Consider the following 17,500-nt stretch of genomic DNA (forward strand, 5'->3'; position numbering starts at 1 on the left):
ATCCTATCTACATCCTGCTTCACCAACTCCACATCCTCCAACCTTCTCTCTCTCTGATTTTCCTCATTCATCAGCTGCTCAAAATAATCCCTCCATCTTCTCAACACACTCTCCTCACTAGTCAACACATTTCCCTCTCCATCCTTTATTGCTCTAACTTGCAGCACATCCTTCCCAGCTCGGTCCCTCTGCTTGGCCAATCGGTATAAATCCTTTTCTCCTTCCTTAGTGTCCAACCTCTTATACAGTTCCTCATATGCCTTTTCCTTGGCTTTCGCCACATCCCTTTTTACCTGCTGCCTCATCTCCTTGTACTCCTGCCTACTTTTCTCATCACTCTGTCGATCCCACTTCTGTTTTGCCAACCTCTTTCCCCTAATGCTCTCCTGCACTTCCTCATTCCACCACCACGTCTCCTTGTCTTGCTTTCTATTTCCAGATGTCACACCAAGTACTTTTCTAGCTGTCTCCCTCATCACTCCTGCAGTAGTTGCCCAATCATCCGGCACCTCTTCACCACCACCAAGCTCCTGTCTGACCTCTTCCCTGAACCTCACACTACACTCTTCCTCCTTCAGTTTCCACCATCTTATTCTTCTTTCAAACCTTACTTTCCTCCTCTTCTTCTTCGCCTCCAAAACCATCCTACAGACCACCATCCGATGCTGTCTAGCTACACTGTCCCCCGCCAACACCTTACAGTCTCCAATCTCCTTCAGGTTGCATCTCCTACACAGAAGATAATCCACCTGTGTGCACCTTCCTCCACTCTTATACGTCACCCTATGATCCTCCTTCTTCTTAAAATACGTGTTCACCACTGCCATTTCCATCCTTTTAGCAAAATCTACCACCATCTGCCCTTCCACATTCCTCTCCTTAAAACCATACCTACCATCACCTCCTCATCACCTCTGTTCCCTTCACCTACATGCCCATTAAAGTCTGCCCCAATCACCAATCGTTCTTTCCTAGGTACACCATCTACCACTTCATCTAATTCACTCCAGAATCTTTCTTTCTCCTCCATCTCACAGCCAACTTGTGGAGCATAGGCACTGATGACATTTATCATCATCCCTTCAACTTCCACCTTCACGATCATCACCCTATCAGAAACTCTCTTCACCTCCACTACACTCTTACTGTACGCTTCCTTCAGAATCACCCCTACACCATTTCTCTTCCCATCCACACCATGATAAAACAGTTTAAACCCACCTCCAATGTTCCTGGCCTTACTCCCTTTCCACTTGGTCTCCTGAACACACAGCATATCTACCTTTCTCCTCTCCATCATATCAGCTACCTCTCTCCCTTTACCCGTCATAGTACCAACATTTAAAGTACCAACCCGAACCTCTACTCTCCTACACTGCTCCTTTTCCTGCCGTCTCTGTAGACGTCTTCCTCCTCTCCTTCTCCTCCTTCGGCCAACAGTAGCCCAATTTCCACCGGTACCCTGTCGGCTAACGATACCTGTGGCGGTCGTTGTTAACCCGGGCCTCGACCGATCCGGTATGAAATTCTCATTTGTGATCCGCATATTTGATTTGGCACGTTTTACGCTGGATGCCCTTCCTAACGCAACCCTCCCCATTTACCCGGGCTTGGGACCGGCACTAAGAGTACACTGGCTTGTGCCCCCCTAATGGCTGGGTTAAATCTAACATCTAATAAGAAACAATGTACTGAGTTTCATTAGGATCCGTAATGTTATTTCCCAGAGTTTACAATGCGTAAGAAATTGCGTTTTTCGCGAGTTAGCCGCGATCCAGGGCGAATTTTTCAAAACCCTTTCTTAGTGAGCACCTAAGACCCAAGAGGAAGCTATGTTCCAAATTTCATTGCAATCCGTTCAGTGGTTTTTGAGGTTTCGTGATGAGTGAGTGAGTCAGTCAGTGGTATTTCAGCTTTATATATATAATAACTGTACATTCACATTACAACACATAACATTAACACACAAATACACAACTGACCAATCAGTCATCATAAACCCTCATCATCTCAAATCCACACACTGCTTCCTGTAATCAGAGATTCATTTAATTTAATTCAATTCAGTTCATGTTTATTTGTATTGCGCTTTTAATAATGAACCTGGTCTCAGAGCAGCTTTACACAGATAATGTGGTGATAAAAAGTGAATAAGTTGTTTATAAGTGTAAGTTTGTCCCTGATGAACAAGTCGGTGGAGACTGTGGTGAAGGAAAAACTCCCTGAGATGCAGAAAGAAGAAACCTTGAGAGGAACCAGATTTAAGAGGGAACCTCATCTTCATCCTCACCTGGGTATCGTGTGTGTGTGTGTGTGTGTGTGTGTGTGTGTGTGTGTGTGTGTGTGTGTGTGTGTCATTGTTTCTGTCTTTTGTTGATTTGTTGAGTGAATTTTGGAGGGAAACTGATACACACACAGAGTACACCCTCAGGTCACAGACCCCCGATCTAGCCAGACATAACAGGGTGTGCGTGTGTGTGTGTGTGTGTGTGTGTGTGTGTGTGTGTGTGTTTTGGGGGAGGGTGTTTCTTGTCTCAGAGACAATATAAATTTCCCTCCAAAATGTTCTTTTCTCATTTATGACCCCAGCCACACCCTCTACCGACTGACCTGTGTGTGTGTGTGTGTGTGTGTTTGTGTGTGTGTGTGTGTGTGTGTGTGTGTGTGTGTGTGTGTGTGTTTAGCCCATTGTGGTTCACTGCAGGACACACAGCAGGTCAGTAAAAGCTGAGTAGGGTGATTCAATTACATATGGAAAAAGAAAAAAAGCTGTAAATTTGTACCGTCTTCCCCCTCTGTCTCTCTGTCTGTCTCTCTGTCTGTCTCCGTCTCTCTGTCTGTCTCTCTGTCTGTTTTTCTGTCTGTCTGTCTGTCTCTCCGTCTGTCTCTCTGTCTTTATGTCTGTCTGTCTCTTTTTATCTGTCAGTCTCTCTGTGTCAATCTCTCATTATGTCTAGGTGTCTATCTATCTCTCTTTCTTTCTGTCTTTTCCCTCTTTTTCATCTGTTATTATGTTTCTACTTTCACTCTGTCTCATTCCGTTGTATCATTCTAGTTGAAATTTACTCTTTCTTTTCCTAAAATATATATATATATAAATCAATAATTTTATTCATAATAAAAAATGTTTAAACTGAGAATAAACACCATTTTAAGCTAAAAATAAGGTTTTTTTAGATTTGATGGCTGCAACACGCGTCTGGACAGGGCCGTGTTTCCCACTGTGTAGCATCACATCTTCTGTCAGGATTTTAGCTGCATAACAGTTCTGGACTCCTTTGTTGTATTTTCTGATTCATGATACACTGATGTTTTCAAAAGGTGAAAGTTCTAGACTGTAGGCAGGTCGTTCAGCACCTGAACTCTACTACTAGAAACTCATGCTGGTGTAATAGATGCAGTATGCAGTAGCATTGTCTTGTTTAAATATGCAAGATCTTCCCTAAAAAAGACGTTTTCTGGATGGAAGCATTTGCTGCTCTAAAACCAGTCTATAGCATTCAGCATTGATTGATCCTTTCCAGATGTTCAAATTGCCCATTCCACAGGTATTTACAGTGGGTACGGAAAGTATTCAGACCCCCTTAAATTTTTCACTCTTTGTTATATTGCAGCCATTTGCTAAAATCATTTAGGTTCATTCTTCTTCCTCATGAATGTACACACAGCACCCCATACTGACAGAGAAACACAGAATTGTTGACATTGTTGCAGATTTATTAAAATAGAAAAACTAAAATATCACATGGTCCTAAGTATTCAGACCCTTTGCTCAGTATTTAGTAGAAGCCCCCTTTTGATCTAATACAGCCAGGAATCTTTTTGGGAAGGATGCAACAAGTCTTTCACACCTGGATTTGGGGATTCTCTGCCATTCCTCCTTGCAGATCCTCTCCAGTTCTGTCAGGTTGGATGGTAAACGTTGGTGGACAGCCATTTTTAGGTCTCTCCAGAGATGCTCAATTGGGTTTAAGTCAGGGCTCTGGCTGGGCCATTCAAGAACAGTCAAGAACTCTTTCGTTATTTTAGCTGTGTGCTTAGGGTCATTGTCTTGTTGGAAGGTAAACCTTCAGCCCAGTCTGAGGTCCAGAGCACTCTGGAGAAGGTTTTTGTCCAGGATATCCCTGTACTTGGCCGCATTCATCTTTCCCTCGATTGCAACCAGTCGTCCTGTCCCTGCAGCTGAAAAACACCCCCACAGCATGATGCTGCCACCACCATGCTTCACTGTTGGGACTGTATTAGACAGGTGATGAGCAGTGCCTGGTTTTCTCCACACATACCGCTTAAAATTAAGGCCAAAAAGTTATATTTTGGTCTCATCAGACCAAAGAATCTTATTTCTCACCATCTTGGAGTCCTTCAGGTGTTTTTTAGCAAACTCCATGCGGGCTTTCATGTGTCTTACACTGAGGAGAGGCTTCCGTCGGGCCACTCTGCCATAAAGCCCCGACTGGTGGAGGGCTGCAGTGATGGTTGACTTTCTACAACTTTCTCCCATCTCTCGACTGCATCTCTGGAGCTCAGCCACAGTGATCTTTGGGTTCTTCTTTACCCGATAGCTCAGTTTGGCCGGACGGCCAGCTCTAGGAAGGGTTCTGGTCGTCCCAAACGTCTTCCATTTGAGGATTATGAAGGCCACTGTGCTCTTAGGAACCTTAAGTGCAGCAGAAATCTTTTTGTAACCTTGGCCAGATCTGTGCCTTGCCACAATTCTGTCTCTGAGCTCTTCAGGCAGTTCCTTTGACCTCATGATTCTCATTTGCTCTGACATGCATTGTGATCTGCAAGGTCTTATATAAACAGGTGTGTGGCTTTCCTAATCAAGTCCAATCAGTATAATCAAACACAGCTGGATTAAAATGAAGGTGTAGAACCATCTCAAGGATGATCAGAAGAAATGGAGAGCACCTGAGTTAAATATATGAGTGTCACAGCAAAGGGTCTGAATACTTAGGACCATGTGATATTTCAGTTTTTCTTTTTTAATAAATCTGCAACAATGTCAACAATTCTGTGTTTTTCTGTCAGTATGGGGAGCTGTGTGTACATTCATGAGGAAAAGAAATAAACTTAAATGATTTTAGCAAATGGCTGCAATATAACAAAGAGTGAAAAATTTAAGGGGGTCTGAATACTTTCCGTACCCACTGTATGCTCCACCATACCATCAGAGATGTGGATTTTTGAACTAAGCACGGATAACCTCCGATGTTCCCTCTCCTCTTTAGTCTGGAGGACGTGGTGTCCATGGTTTCCAAAATGAAATGTACATTCCGATTTGTCTGACCACAGAACAGTTTTTCACTTTACTTCAGTACATTTAAATGAGTTTTCGCTTAGAGAGGATGGAGGTGTTTCTGGATCATGTTCACACATGTCTTCAGCTTTACATGAGAGATTTAACCTGCATTTGTGGATGACCTGGAAAACTGTGTTTACACACACTGATTTCTGGAGGTGTTAATGATCCCATGAAGTGATTTGCATTACAGAATCATGACTGTTTTAAATGCAGTGGCCCCTGAGGGCCCGAAGATCACAAAGATCCACTATTGATTTCCCCCCTCGTCACTTGTGCACAGAGATTTCTCCAGACTGGGAGAAACGTTTGTTGACGTTATGTTCTGTAAATGATGAGACATTCAAATGTATTGCAATGTGATGGTGAGGAACATTATTTTGAAATTGTTCCTCAGTTTGTTTTCCTTAATGTGCTAAATTGTTTTCTTTGTTTCATTGTAAATAAAATACAATACATGAGATTTTGTGGGTTTATGAGGGTTTATTGCAAATAATTGCATTTTGTTTTTATTTATATTTGTCAGAATGTACCAACTTTTTTGGAATTAGGTTTATATATATATATATATATATATATATATATAATGTGTGTGTGTGTGTGTGTGTGTGTGTGTGTGTGTGTGTGTGTGTGTGTGTAGGGGGAAGGGGTTTAAGGAGCTTTTGTAAATTTGGAGGGAACTCTGACTTTTGACCCCCGAGTGATTAATGTGAACAATGCTGAATAACAATGAGTGTGTGTTTGTGTGTGTGTGTGTGTGTGTGTGTGTGTGTTCTTGGTGATAACAGTGAGCGTGTGTTTTAAACATGCTTCACAAGGCTGTAGGTTGGATTTTTGGAGAGAAATGGAGATTTCTTCACCTCACTGAATGATTCCTCTTTATCGTATTTTTTTCTTATTTACTTCATCATTTCATTTTTCTAAGAAACATTTGAAGCTCATGATCCTCTGTGTCTCTGCTCATGTGTGTGTTTATTCCTTTACAGTTCACATTTTCACTGCTTATTGTTTGAGAAAGTCGTTTGCGCTGATCCCTCTGTTCTGCAGTTCTCTATTCAAGTGTTGCAGTGAAAATCATTTCATTTCATAGACTTATAATAGAATATAAACATTTAAAGTGAAATGAGAGTAAATTTCACTTTACTACAAAAAGTTTGTGGACTCCTGACCAACATCCCATTGCACATTCAATCTCCATTTCATGTTATAATAAGCTCCACTCTTCAGGGGAGATGTTCCACTCGATTTTGAGGAGATTCATAAAGTCAGGTACTGATATAAGTGTGTAAGAAGTTGAGGTGGTCTGGGGTGTTCATTAGGGTTTAGAGCTTGGATCATCTAGGGTTGGAACATCTTCCAACCCATGGAAAGCAGATCTTCATGGAGCTGGCTTTGTGCACAGGAGCAGGATCATGCTGAAACAGTTTTGGGGCTCATAGTTCAAGCAATGGGAAAATCTCATGCTCCTGCATCAAAAGACTTCCTACACAATTGTGTGTCTCCAACTTTGTGGGAACAGTTTAGAGAAGAACCACATACGACTGGAAATCTCCCAATACGTTTGTACACACAGTGTTACTATACCAATGTTTCACATTGCTACTCTCTGCACCTTCAAAAAAATGTGTGTGTGTGTGTGTGTGTGTGTGTGTGTGTGTGTGTGTGTGTGTGTGTGTGTGTGTGTGTGTGTGTGTGTGTGTGTGCACTATATCTGACTCAGATGAGTGTGTAAAAGAAACAAAGTTGAAGATTCGAGGTGTTTAGTGTCACTATGTGCTGTCAGTATCTTAAAGTCCACTAATTAGCCTGTGTGTGTGTGTGTGTGTGTGTGTGTGTGTGTGTGTGTGTGTGTGTGTGTGTGTGTGTGTGTGTGTGTGTGTGTGTGTTTCCTGGGGGTAAATAACTCACCTAGACTCAACTGTAGGGTTAAAGGTCAATTTTTACACACACATACACACCACACCTGTTTCCTGTGTGTGAGAGGTTTATAAAACACCCTGCCCTGGAGACACACTTTTCAGTCACACACACACACACACACACACACACACACACACACACACACACACACACACACACACACACACACACACACACACACACACACAGCTGCTGAAGTGAGCCATGGCACAGAGCTGTAGACATTAGACTGGGATATTGAAAGAAAATAGAAAAAAGTGGACAAAAACCCTTTTTTGTTAAATATATAATTTTGAATCTAATTGTTTATCAATTATTATTATTATTGTTGTTGTTGTTGTTGTTGTTGTGTGTTTATATATATATATGTGTGTGTATGTTGTGTGTATACTGTATACATATACACATTGAACTACATTATAAACTCAACACTTTTGTTTCTGCCCCAGTTTTTATGAGCTGAACTCAAAGATCTACCACTTTTTCTATCTGCACAAAATCCCTATTTCTCTCCAATATTGTTCACAAAAGTGTGTTAGTGATCACTTCTCCTTCACCCAGAGAATCATCACCTCACAGGTGTAGCAGATCAGGACGCTGATTAACAGCATGATCACTGCACACGTGTTCCTCAGACTGGACACAATAAAAGTCCACTCTAAAATGTCCAGTTTTACTGTAATGGGGGTCTGAAAACCAGTCAGTATCTGGTGTGACACCATTTATCTCACACAGTGAAGAGAGACCACCTCTCCAACGTGCCAGACGCCATCGAATGTGAGCATTTCCCCACTCGAGTCGGTTACAATGAGGAACTGCAGTCAGGTCGAGACCCCGACGAGGACGACGAGCTGCAGATGAGCTTCACTGAGACGCTTTCTGACAGTTTGAGCAGAAACACTTTGGTTATGTAAACAGATGTTGCAGCAGCTGTCCGGGAGTCTGGTCTCAGACAATGTTGGAGGTGAAGATGCTGGATGTGGAGGTCCTGGGCTGGTGTGGTTACATGTGCTCTGCGGTTGTGTGGTCTGTTGGATGTACTGAAAATTCTCTGAAACTCTTTTGGAGATGCTTATGGTAGAGAAATGAACATTTAATTCAGGAGCAACAGCTCTGGTGGACGTTCCTGCAGTCAGCATGTGGATCACACGCTCCCTCAACACCTGCAACATCTGTGGCATCGTGCTGTGAGAACATTTTAGAGTGGACTTTTATTGTGTCCAGTCTGAGGAACACGTGTGCAGTTATGCTGTTAATCAGCGTCCTGATCTGCTACACCTGTGAGGTGATGATTCTCTGGGTGAAGAAGTGATCACTAACACACATTTACACATTTGTGAACAATATTGGAGAGAAATAGGGATTTTGTGTATATCTTTGTTCAGCTAAAGAAAAAAGGGGGTAAAAACAAGTGTTGCATTTATAATTCAGTTCCGTGTGTATATAATATTCTAATATATAACAATAATTATTATTGTAGTTGTTGTTATTATTGTTATTGAAGTACCTGTTAATCTCCAACAGAGGGCAGCAAACACACACACACACACACACACACACATACACACACACACACACACACACACACACACACACACACACACACACACACACACACAGGTCTCTGTAATCTCACTACATAAATCTGCCTGTTATTAAATTATTATGGAGACTGAACTCGTATTATTACGGTTATTATTATTATTATTATTATTATTATTATTATTATTATTATTAACTAAGTTTTAAGCAGGTATGCATAAATGGCTAATGGCAAGACTGAGCACAGCAACAAGACACTTCATCAGCAAGGTTTCTACCAGGCAAAGATCTCAAAGCAGATTGAGCAGCAAGATGTGCTCGTCAAGCTATTTTGATGAAGCACCAATAAACAGGTGATGTTAAGGAGTGTAGACACAGTGGTCCACAAAGGAAACCTAATGTAGAGGATGAAAGACACATCGTTACTTTCTTTCAGCATCAGAGGATATTCTACATTGCCATCAGCAAAAAGCAGGTGCAGGTGAATGGAGTGTAGGTGGATGGAGTGCAGGTGGATAATGTGTAGGTGGATGAAGTGCAGGTGAATGGAGTGCAGGTGGATAATGTGTAGGTGGATAGTGTGTAGGTGGATGGTGTGTAGGTGGATGAAGTGCAGGTGGATGGTGTGCAGGTGGCTGGTGTGCAGGTGGATGGTGTGTAGGTGGATGGTGTATAAGTGGATGGTGTGTAGGTGGATGGTGTGTAGGTGGATGGAGTGCTGGTGGATGGTGTGCAGGTGGATGGTGTGTAGGTGGATGGAGTGCTGGTGGATGGTGTGTAGGTGGATGGTGTGTAGGTGGATGGAGTGCAGGTGGATGGTGTGTAGGTAGGTGGAGTGCAGGTGGATGGAGTGCAGGTGGATGGTGTGTAGGTGGATGGTGTGCAGGTGGCTGGTGTGCAGGTGGATGGTGTGTAGGTGGATGGTGTATAAGTGGATGGTGTGTAGGTGGATGGTGTGTAGGTGGATGGAGTGCTGGTGGATGGTGTGCAGGTGGCTGGTGTGCAGGTGGATGGTGCGTAGGTGGATGGTGTATAAGTGGATGGTGTGTAGGTGGATGGTGTGTAGGTGGATGGAGTGCTGGTGGATGGTGTGCAGGTGGATGGTGTGTAGGTGGATGGAGTGCTGGTGGATGGTGTGCAGGTGGATGGTGTGTAGGTGGATGGAGTGCTGGTGGATGGTGTGTAGGTGGATGGTGTGTAGGTGGATGGAGTGCAGGTGGATGGTGTGTAGGTAGGTGGAGTGCAGGTGGATGGAGTGCAGGTGGATGGTGTGTAGGTGGATGGTCAGCAGTTGGATGGTGTGCAGGTGGATAGTCAGCAGGTGGATTAGTCAGCAAGTGGATGGTGTGCAGGTGGATGGTGTGTAGGTAGGTGGAGTGCAGGTGGATGGTGTGTAGGTGGATGGTCAGCAGGTGGATGGAGTGCAGGTGGATGGTCAGAAGTTGTATGGTCAGCAGGTGGATGGTCAGCAGGTGGATGGAGTGCAGGTGGATGGTCAGCAGGTGGATGGTGTGCCAGTGGATGGACAGCAGTTGGATGGTCAAATCATTTGCAGGTTTATTCGGAAAATGGTGATCCTGCAGCAGAGCAACACTATGAAAACCCAAGTTTGCTTTTTAGAGACAAGAACTGAGACACTAAATGGACGTGACATCACCAAAACAGGAAGTTTATATCCGAGATGATAACGCATGAGGACGGTCGTAGCAGGTGACCTTTAAAAGTGCAGGTGGAGTGCAGGGGTCAGTTAGGGCAGGGTTAACCCTCAGGGGTCACCATGGTGACTGTGACCTTTTCCACACAGCCCCTGCAGCCAGGGGACAGGAAACCCCTCACTCACATTCGGCTCAAAGAGGAAGTTCACCTGTCAGTGTGTGTCAGTGTGAGTGTGTAAACCACAAACCAACCACGGCACAGACCACTGCCTAGCGAACGTCGCCCTGACGACCCCCGGGGTAATCTCCTCGACAAATCTGTCCTCAAAAATATATAAGTCCTGACCATTTATAACACACACACACACACACACACACACACACACACACACACACACACACACACACACACTGCAGATCGTTTTTACACATTTACACCTTTATTTACCCAGAGCTCTGTACAGAATCACAAACACAAACATTTGTCTTCTTGATTTCTTTTTTTCTAACATCACTACATATGTGTGTGTGTGTGTGTGTGTGTGTGTGTGTGTGTGTGTGTGTGTGTGTGTGTGTGTGTAAAGCGAGGGATCAGTGAGAGTGAGATACAATAAAAAGTGAATGATATCACAAGACACAGTACAAGAGACACAAACTCCTGATATCTCACACAACAACGAATAAACTAACACACACTCTGTACACACTCAATACAACTCAGCAGTTATTAGGGGTATAATTTACCCCTCATACTGTCAGCAGAGGTATATTATATCCTTTATTCACATTAAAGAGCAAAACCATCATTCTCCCCATTCACTTACTTCACGTGTGTGTGTGTGTGTGTGTGTGTGTGTGTGTGTGTGTGTGTGTGTGTGTGTGTGTGTGTGTGTATTGTTATATAACATGCTGTTAAGCTTTAATTCAGATGACAAACTGAGTCTCTGAATTTATTCCATTTAAATTGGTTTTATATTGATGAAATTGGGGGTCATAATTATTTTAAAATGAAGGAAAGGTTAATGAGATTTAAGGGCAGGTAATGTACTTAGAGAGCATTTAATTGTGTTAAAGCAGATCTTAGAGTTGCAGGAAAAGTAATGGGTGGCAGTGGGGCAGTTATTAGAGGTAGGACAAGACAAATGCAGCAGGTATTGGGGTTACAAGGGCAATTATTGGCATTAAAGAGCAGGTATTGGATTGAAGGGGCAATTATTGGGAGTTGCATGTGTAGTTATAGGAGTTACAAGGTGCAATATCAGTAATGGATTTACTCTGGTGGTTATGGGAAAAGCTGTGGGAATTTCTGTAGCAGTTATGGGACAATATTGGCAGTTACCAGGCAGTTTTTGACATTGAGGGGACAGGTATGGGGGTTACAGGGGCAAATAATGTAGTTAAGGGGAAAGGTATGGGAGTTAAAGGGCAGGTATTAGCATTGAGGGGACAGGTATATGAGTGTATCAGTGTATGAGTTACAGGGGCAGGTAGTGGAGTTTAGGGGACAGGTATGGGAGTAACAGGGTAAGGTATTAGCATTGAGGGGACAGGTATATGAGTGTATCAGTGTATGAGTTACAGGGGCAGGTAGTGGAGTTTAGGGGACAGGTATGGGAGTAACAGGGTAAGGTATTAGCATTGAGGGGACAGGTATGGGAGTTACAGGGGCAGATAATGGATTTGGTGGGACAGGTATGTGAGTTACAGGGGCAGGTAGTGGAGTTGAGAGGACAGGTATGGGAGTTACAGGGGCAGATAATGGATTTGGTGGGACAGGTATGGGAGTTACAGGGACAGGTAGTGGAGTTGAGGGGACAGGTATGGGAGATACAGGGGCAGGTTTGCAATTACTGGGGCGGGTATTGGAGTTGAGGAAGCAGTTATTGTACTGCAGGAGCAGTAATTGGGCTTGAGGGGCAGTTTGTGGTTTTAGAGCACACTCGAACGCTGGAATCAGCTTCACACTTCCTGGTCCTGCTGTTCCACAGCACCTCAGCATCACCCAGCAACGGCTCGGACTTAACCACGGCAACACCCGGGGTCACCATGGAAATGCCCTGAGACTGGCCCATCCTGATCAGGACGTCAAGAGAACGCTTCTTCCACTCGTCCTCTGTCTCGGGTTCCTCTTCCTCTTCGTCTTCTTCTCCTGTCTCAGAACTTATATCCTGGCTGTGTCCTGAATGCTGAAAAGAAGTTCAGTTTAACAATATAGAATTTCTACGTATTCTGGAATAACAACTGAAAAATACAATGACTGACAAACAGTAAAAGATTGTCACCTGTTTCATGTCATGCTTTGGACCCAGAGGCGTGGTCGTCATGGCGACAGGCTCCTTTTTGACAGACAGGTCAAGGGGGCCCTGTGAGCTGATCTGCAGAGCCTGCTGGATGTGAGACAGCTCCAAGCGGATTTTGCGTATCTTTTGCGCCCACATGTGGTGAGAGTGGGCGTGTTCTGGGTGTAGCCCCGCCTCCCGCTCAGCACGCTGGAGCTCCTGCAGCGCTGAGGAAAGATCACACGATATCTCTCCATCCATTACTCCATTCGTCTCTCTATCCATCCCTCTTTCCTTTGCTTCACCTGCCTCCGAGAAAATCGAGGAGCCTCTAATGTCCGAGTAACACTCATCCAATCCGGTTCGATTGTTCAGACTAGAGACATAAAAAAACTTGTTTTGAAATCACAGATAAAAAAAAAAACACGTATAACAAATATCATAACAATATATTTTGGGCAAAAGTATTGGGACACCTGACTTTCCCACCCATATGTGATTCATTACAAAGTTGGAGACACACAACTGTACAGTTCTGGATGCGGTAGCATGAAATTTTCCTTTCACTTGAACTAGGAGACCCAAACCTGTTCCAGCATGTGTAAGATTCCTGAAGATCTGCTTTCAATGGGTTGGAGTAAAAGATCTCCTGCTATAGAACTTCAAATTAGTGAACATATTTGAGATGAATGCACCCCAGAAACCTCCTCATCCTCTCACCAACATCAGTACCTGACTTTACTAACACCCTTGTGACTGAATAAATCTCCACAAAATCTAGTGGAACATTTTCCCAGTAGAGTGAAGCTTATTATATCAGCAAATGGGAACTAAATGTGGAATGTGATTTTTAAAAACCATATGCATAGGTGTCCTTAAACCTTTGGCCAAATAATTTATGTTTAATGACTTTAAGATACACCAGTGCACCTTTATTCAGATTATTTGTTTTTTGTGTTTTATATATATACTAGCTGAAAGTACCCGTGCTTCGCTACGGAAGGCAGAACGCTAAGCAATATGGTAATAAGCAGTAAGCACTGAGCAGGACTGGATGATCAGAGATCAGAACGTAACGTCAACAAATAACGACTACCCCTTTGTAGTACGGATACAGGGCAAACTACTTTGAAAATAATTTTTATCGTGCATCTAACATCTAATAAGAAACAATGTACTAAGTTTCATGAGGATCCGTAATGTTATTTCAAAGAGTTTACAATGCGTGAGAAATTGCGTTTTTCGCGAGTTAGCCGCGATCCAGGGAGAATTTTTCAAAACCCCTTCTTAGTGAGCACCTAAGACCCAAGAGGAAGGTATGTTCCAAATTTCATTGCAATCCGTTCAGTGGTTTTTGAGATTTCGTGATGAGTGAGTGAGTCAGTCAGTGGTATTTCAGCTTTATATATATATATATATATATATAGATTAAATGTTTGTATCAGTTGACATACAAACATATTGACCTATAAAACATTTGATGGATACAATCAGTTTTTAATCCAATAGAAATTGAATTGAGTTTTATTGAATTTGATGGAACTGAAACCAGACTGGGGCTATGCCTCAACTGTCCACTAGAGACAGCACCAACTGTTTATAGTCACCTTGTAAAAAGAGTAAGATTATCAACACCTCTCACTGACTCTGGAGTGTAAATAAAATAGCTCCTGTTTTCCAGCTAATGTAAGTTTCAAACTAAAGCTTTGTTTATTTAGAAGTTATTTGTATGAGAACCTCAGTGCTGATTGGCCACAATTTGATTGTGCCATAGCTTATGTTTAGTTAGCCCTGGTACTGACAGCATGCTAACAAAATTGATTAGATTTAATTCATGATTCAATCATTCAACCCCTTTTCTCTATTTCCAAATTACAAACAACGCAAAAGTTTGTGCATTTGTGTCTAAATATATGCCATAAATGTGGGTAAGAGGCTGAATGCACCAAACCGCATGTTAAAATGAATAAAAAAAGTATGAATTAAACCAAACCGAGATCCGTAGCAGCTCCTGGGGTGTCACTTTAACTTGAAATAGACCTCCAAAGTTGGCTGAAATGCCCAAGTTTCCATGCTTGTATCTTCACTACTGTAGGTCACAGCAGTGTGGACTGGTGTTATTTTTCAAAGCTACTGAAGAACTGTTTTATAGATGCTTATACTGTAGTTCACATTTACTCACAGGTGTTCAATAGGTTTGGAGCTTTATATCAGGAGATCTTCAATTTCAACCGATTAAAAGCAGATCTTCATTGACAGCCTAATAATATACCATGAATGATAACCCTGATCCTTCCTAGAAGAAAAATTATTTTGTACCAGTCTGCGAATAGCATTTATTGTTGTTCACCTTGACTTGTTGACTATTGGTGGAATTGTAAGAAACTTCATCGACAAAACCATTAGATTACTATAGAACCATCCATCAGCTTATTAACCATCCATCATTTATTATCAACCTAATGCACCGCTGGACTTCCTGGGTGAGAATGAACCATTTCCTTTTACAGGAAAAGGAAAGAAAATTAAAATAAATGATAAAGTAGAAATGCAACAAAAGAAAAATGTGAAAAAAATTGGGCCGTATTAATAAATAAACTCCTCACTCTCACCTGCTCTGTAGGAGGATTCTTTTGACAGAAATGGGCGTTTCCTGATTGATCAAGAATGATGGAGGTGCCTTTTTATCTGCAGGTGCATTATGGGAGTCTTGAGAAACTGCTGCCCTTTTAACACTTTGCTCTGCTCCCCATCGGCTCTGAACCCTCTCCCCGGTCCCAGGCCCTGTCTCTGGGCTCATGCTGCCCGGTGAGCTCCAGGCTTCAGTTGAGCCTGCAGGCCGGAGGGTGGGGAACTTCCACAGGTTGAGTTTAGGGGTAAAGTTGGTGGGTTTAATGCCTTTGCTGGGGTCTGAAGCTGATGTGTGGTCACACAGGAAGGGATAATAGAAGCGTGGGGGAAGTGCCGGGCGGTCAGAGTGTGTGTGAGTGTGTGGGAGCTGAGCTGCTGAAGCTAGAAATGGTAGCGAGCCGACCTGCGCTGGGTTAGAGGTTGTTGCAGTGCCGAGGCCTGGGTTTAGATATGAGAAGAGATCAGAGGTCAAAGGGTAGCCAACCCCAAGTAGAGAGAGGTTTAGGGGTGGGGCATCAGGGCAGTTGAGGTGCCCAGGGGGTAATGTTGGGGGGTAACATGGCAGTGACTCGGACAGGAGCAAACGAGTTTTGGAGAGACGGTAATGACGCAGCTTTGATTCGACCTCCACTGAGCGCGCTCGTAGCAGCTGCTCCTCCAGCGAGAATACGTCTGCCATGATCAGCTCAGCTTCCTGCTTGGCCACGCCCCTCTGAGGTGCCTCAGTCTGTTCTGAGCTCTGATTGGCAATCCCATTGGTCTCGGCTCGAGCTTCAGCATTTTTTTCCACCTCCGTCTCCTGTTCATCCGAGAAGCTGAGCTGCAAGTCATCTCCTCGTTTCTGCCCTACCTGCTCCTGCTCCTGCTCTGAATCCTGACTTCCCACAATGCCCTGCTGCAGGCGGAGCTGCTCGGATGGGAGCAGGTTCCCTTTTTTATAGGGCCAGTCGGACTCGATGAGCAGCGAGAGCGAGTTCTTGCACAGGCTGTACTTCATGTGGTTGTACAGGTGAGATTTCTCCATGCAGGTGAAGGGACACTGGAAGCACTTGTAGTTGTACGGTTTACCAAAAGGACGCGGGATGTAGTGCGGCTTCTTCGGCTTGCGCTCTTTATGCTTACAGCCTGAAGATAACTTACACTCCTCCTTCGGCATGATGGAGGGAGACAGATGAGCGATCTGGGAGGAGAGGAACAGAGGAATCAAACCAAGCGATTTCAATTCCGTTTATTTGATTTAGAATTAAATCATGTGACTTCTTTATACTCTTTAAACTTCAATTAGAATAAAACAATCAACTGGAAAACAGTTTCATCTACAGGATGTATTTAACCATAAACAATTATCTTTTCATGATTTTAAACACACATTCAGACAAAGAAAATAGAATAAAATAAAATCAACAATATAAATGAACAATTATTATTTATTTCTAACATGTTACTATTACAGTTAATAAGAAATATTATATATAAATGAATGATTTTTTTTATATTAAAAGATCAAATACATTTTTTTAAGTAAAATATTATAATATATTATGTATTATAATGAATATAATATAATATATATATATATATAAAACATATTATGTAAGTAAATAAATATCAAATGTAAACGTTTTTTTTTTATTCAAGAAAAATACATATAAATCATTTCTTTAATTTAAAGATAGATAGATAGATAGATAGATAGATAGATAGATAGATAGATAGATAGATAGATAGATAGATAGATAGATAGATAGATAGATAGATAGATAGATAGACAGATAGACAGACAGACAGACAGACAAACAGACCATCAAAGGAATATACACATTATTTGAATTTCTGGGGTAAAAACATTATAAATGTTATAAAACCACTGCAGGAGCAAAAAAAAAAAAAAAAACTCAAAACAATTATATATAATAATTTTTTTTGTAAATAATGTGCTTTATATTAATGTATGTTTAAATTAATTTAATGAAAATAAATAATTAGCAGGTAATCGTTATTTGTATAATTTTTTCAATCATTATAAAGATTCAGATAATGAGTAAAGATAATGAATAAAAATGTATGAAATATTACAATATTATTAATTAAATTGATATTGAACATTTGTAGAAAATTCAAGAAGATGGATTAAATTGATTTACTATTTATTAAACGAATTACTTTTATTA

The 17,500-nt window shown here is 42.2% G+C and overlaps 1 protein-coding gene and 1 long non-coding RNA gene across 2 annotated transcripts in view; one reads left to right on the forward strand and one right to left on the reverse strand.

Annotated features, from left to right (window-relative positions):
* The window catches only part of LOC310730745, a 74,685-nt gene that overhangs the window by 31,152 nt on the left and 26,033 nt on the right, over window positions 1–17,500 (forward strand). The window lies entirely within an intron of this gene.
* prr35 (proline rich 35) overlaps window positions 12,300–17,500 on the reverse strand; it is a gene marked incomplete at its 3' end in the record, with an annotated part of 11,337 nt that continues 6,136 nt past the window's right edge. The window contains exons 2-4 of the mRNA XM_083555116.1: window positions 15,616–16,509; window positions 12,702–12,842; window positions 12,300–12,605 (exon numbers count right to left, since the gene is read on the reverse strand). Of these exons, the coding sequence (XP_083411242.1) occupies window positions 12,300–12,605; window positions 12,702–12,842; window positions 15,616–16,485 (1,317 nt within the window). The 5' untranslated portion in view covers window positions 16,486–16,509. The remainder of the gene's footprint in view (window positions 12,606–12,701; window positions 12,843–15,615; window positions 16,510–17,500) is intronic.

This window comes from Silurus aristotelis (assembly GCF_946808225.1).
Source record: "Silurus aristotelis genome assembly, chromosome: 1".
Lineage (NCBI taxonomy): Eukaryota > Metazoa > Chordata > Actinopteri > Siluriformes > Siluridae > Silurus > Silurus aristotelis.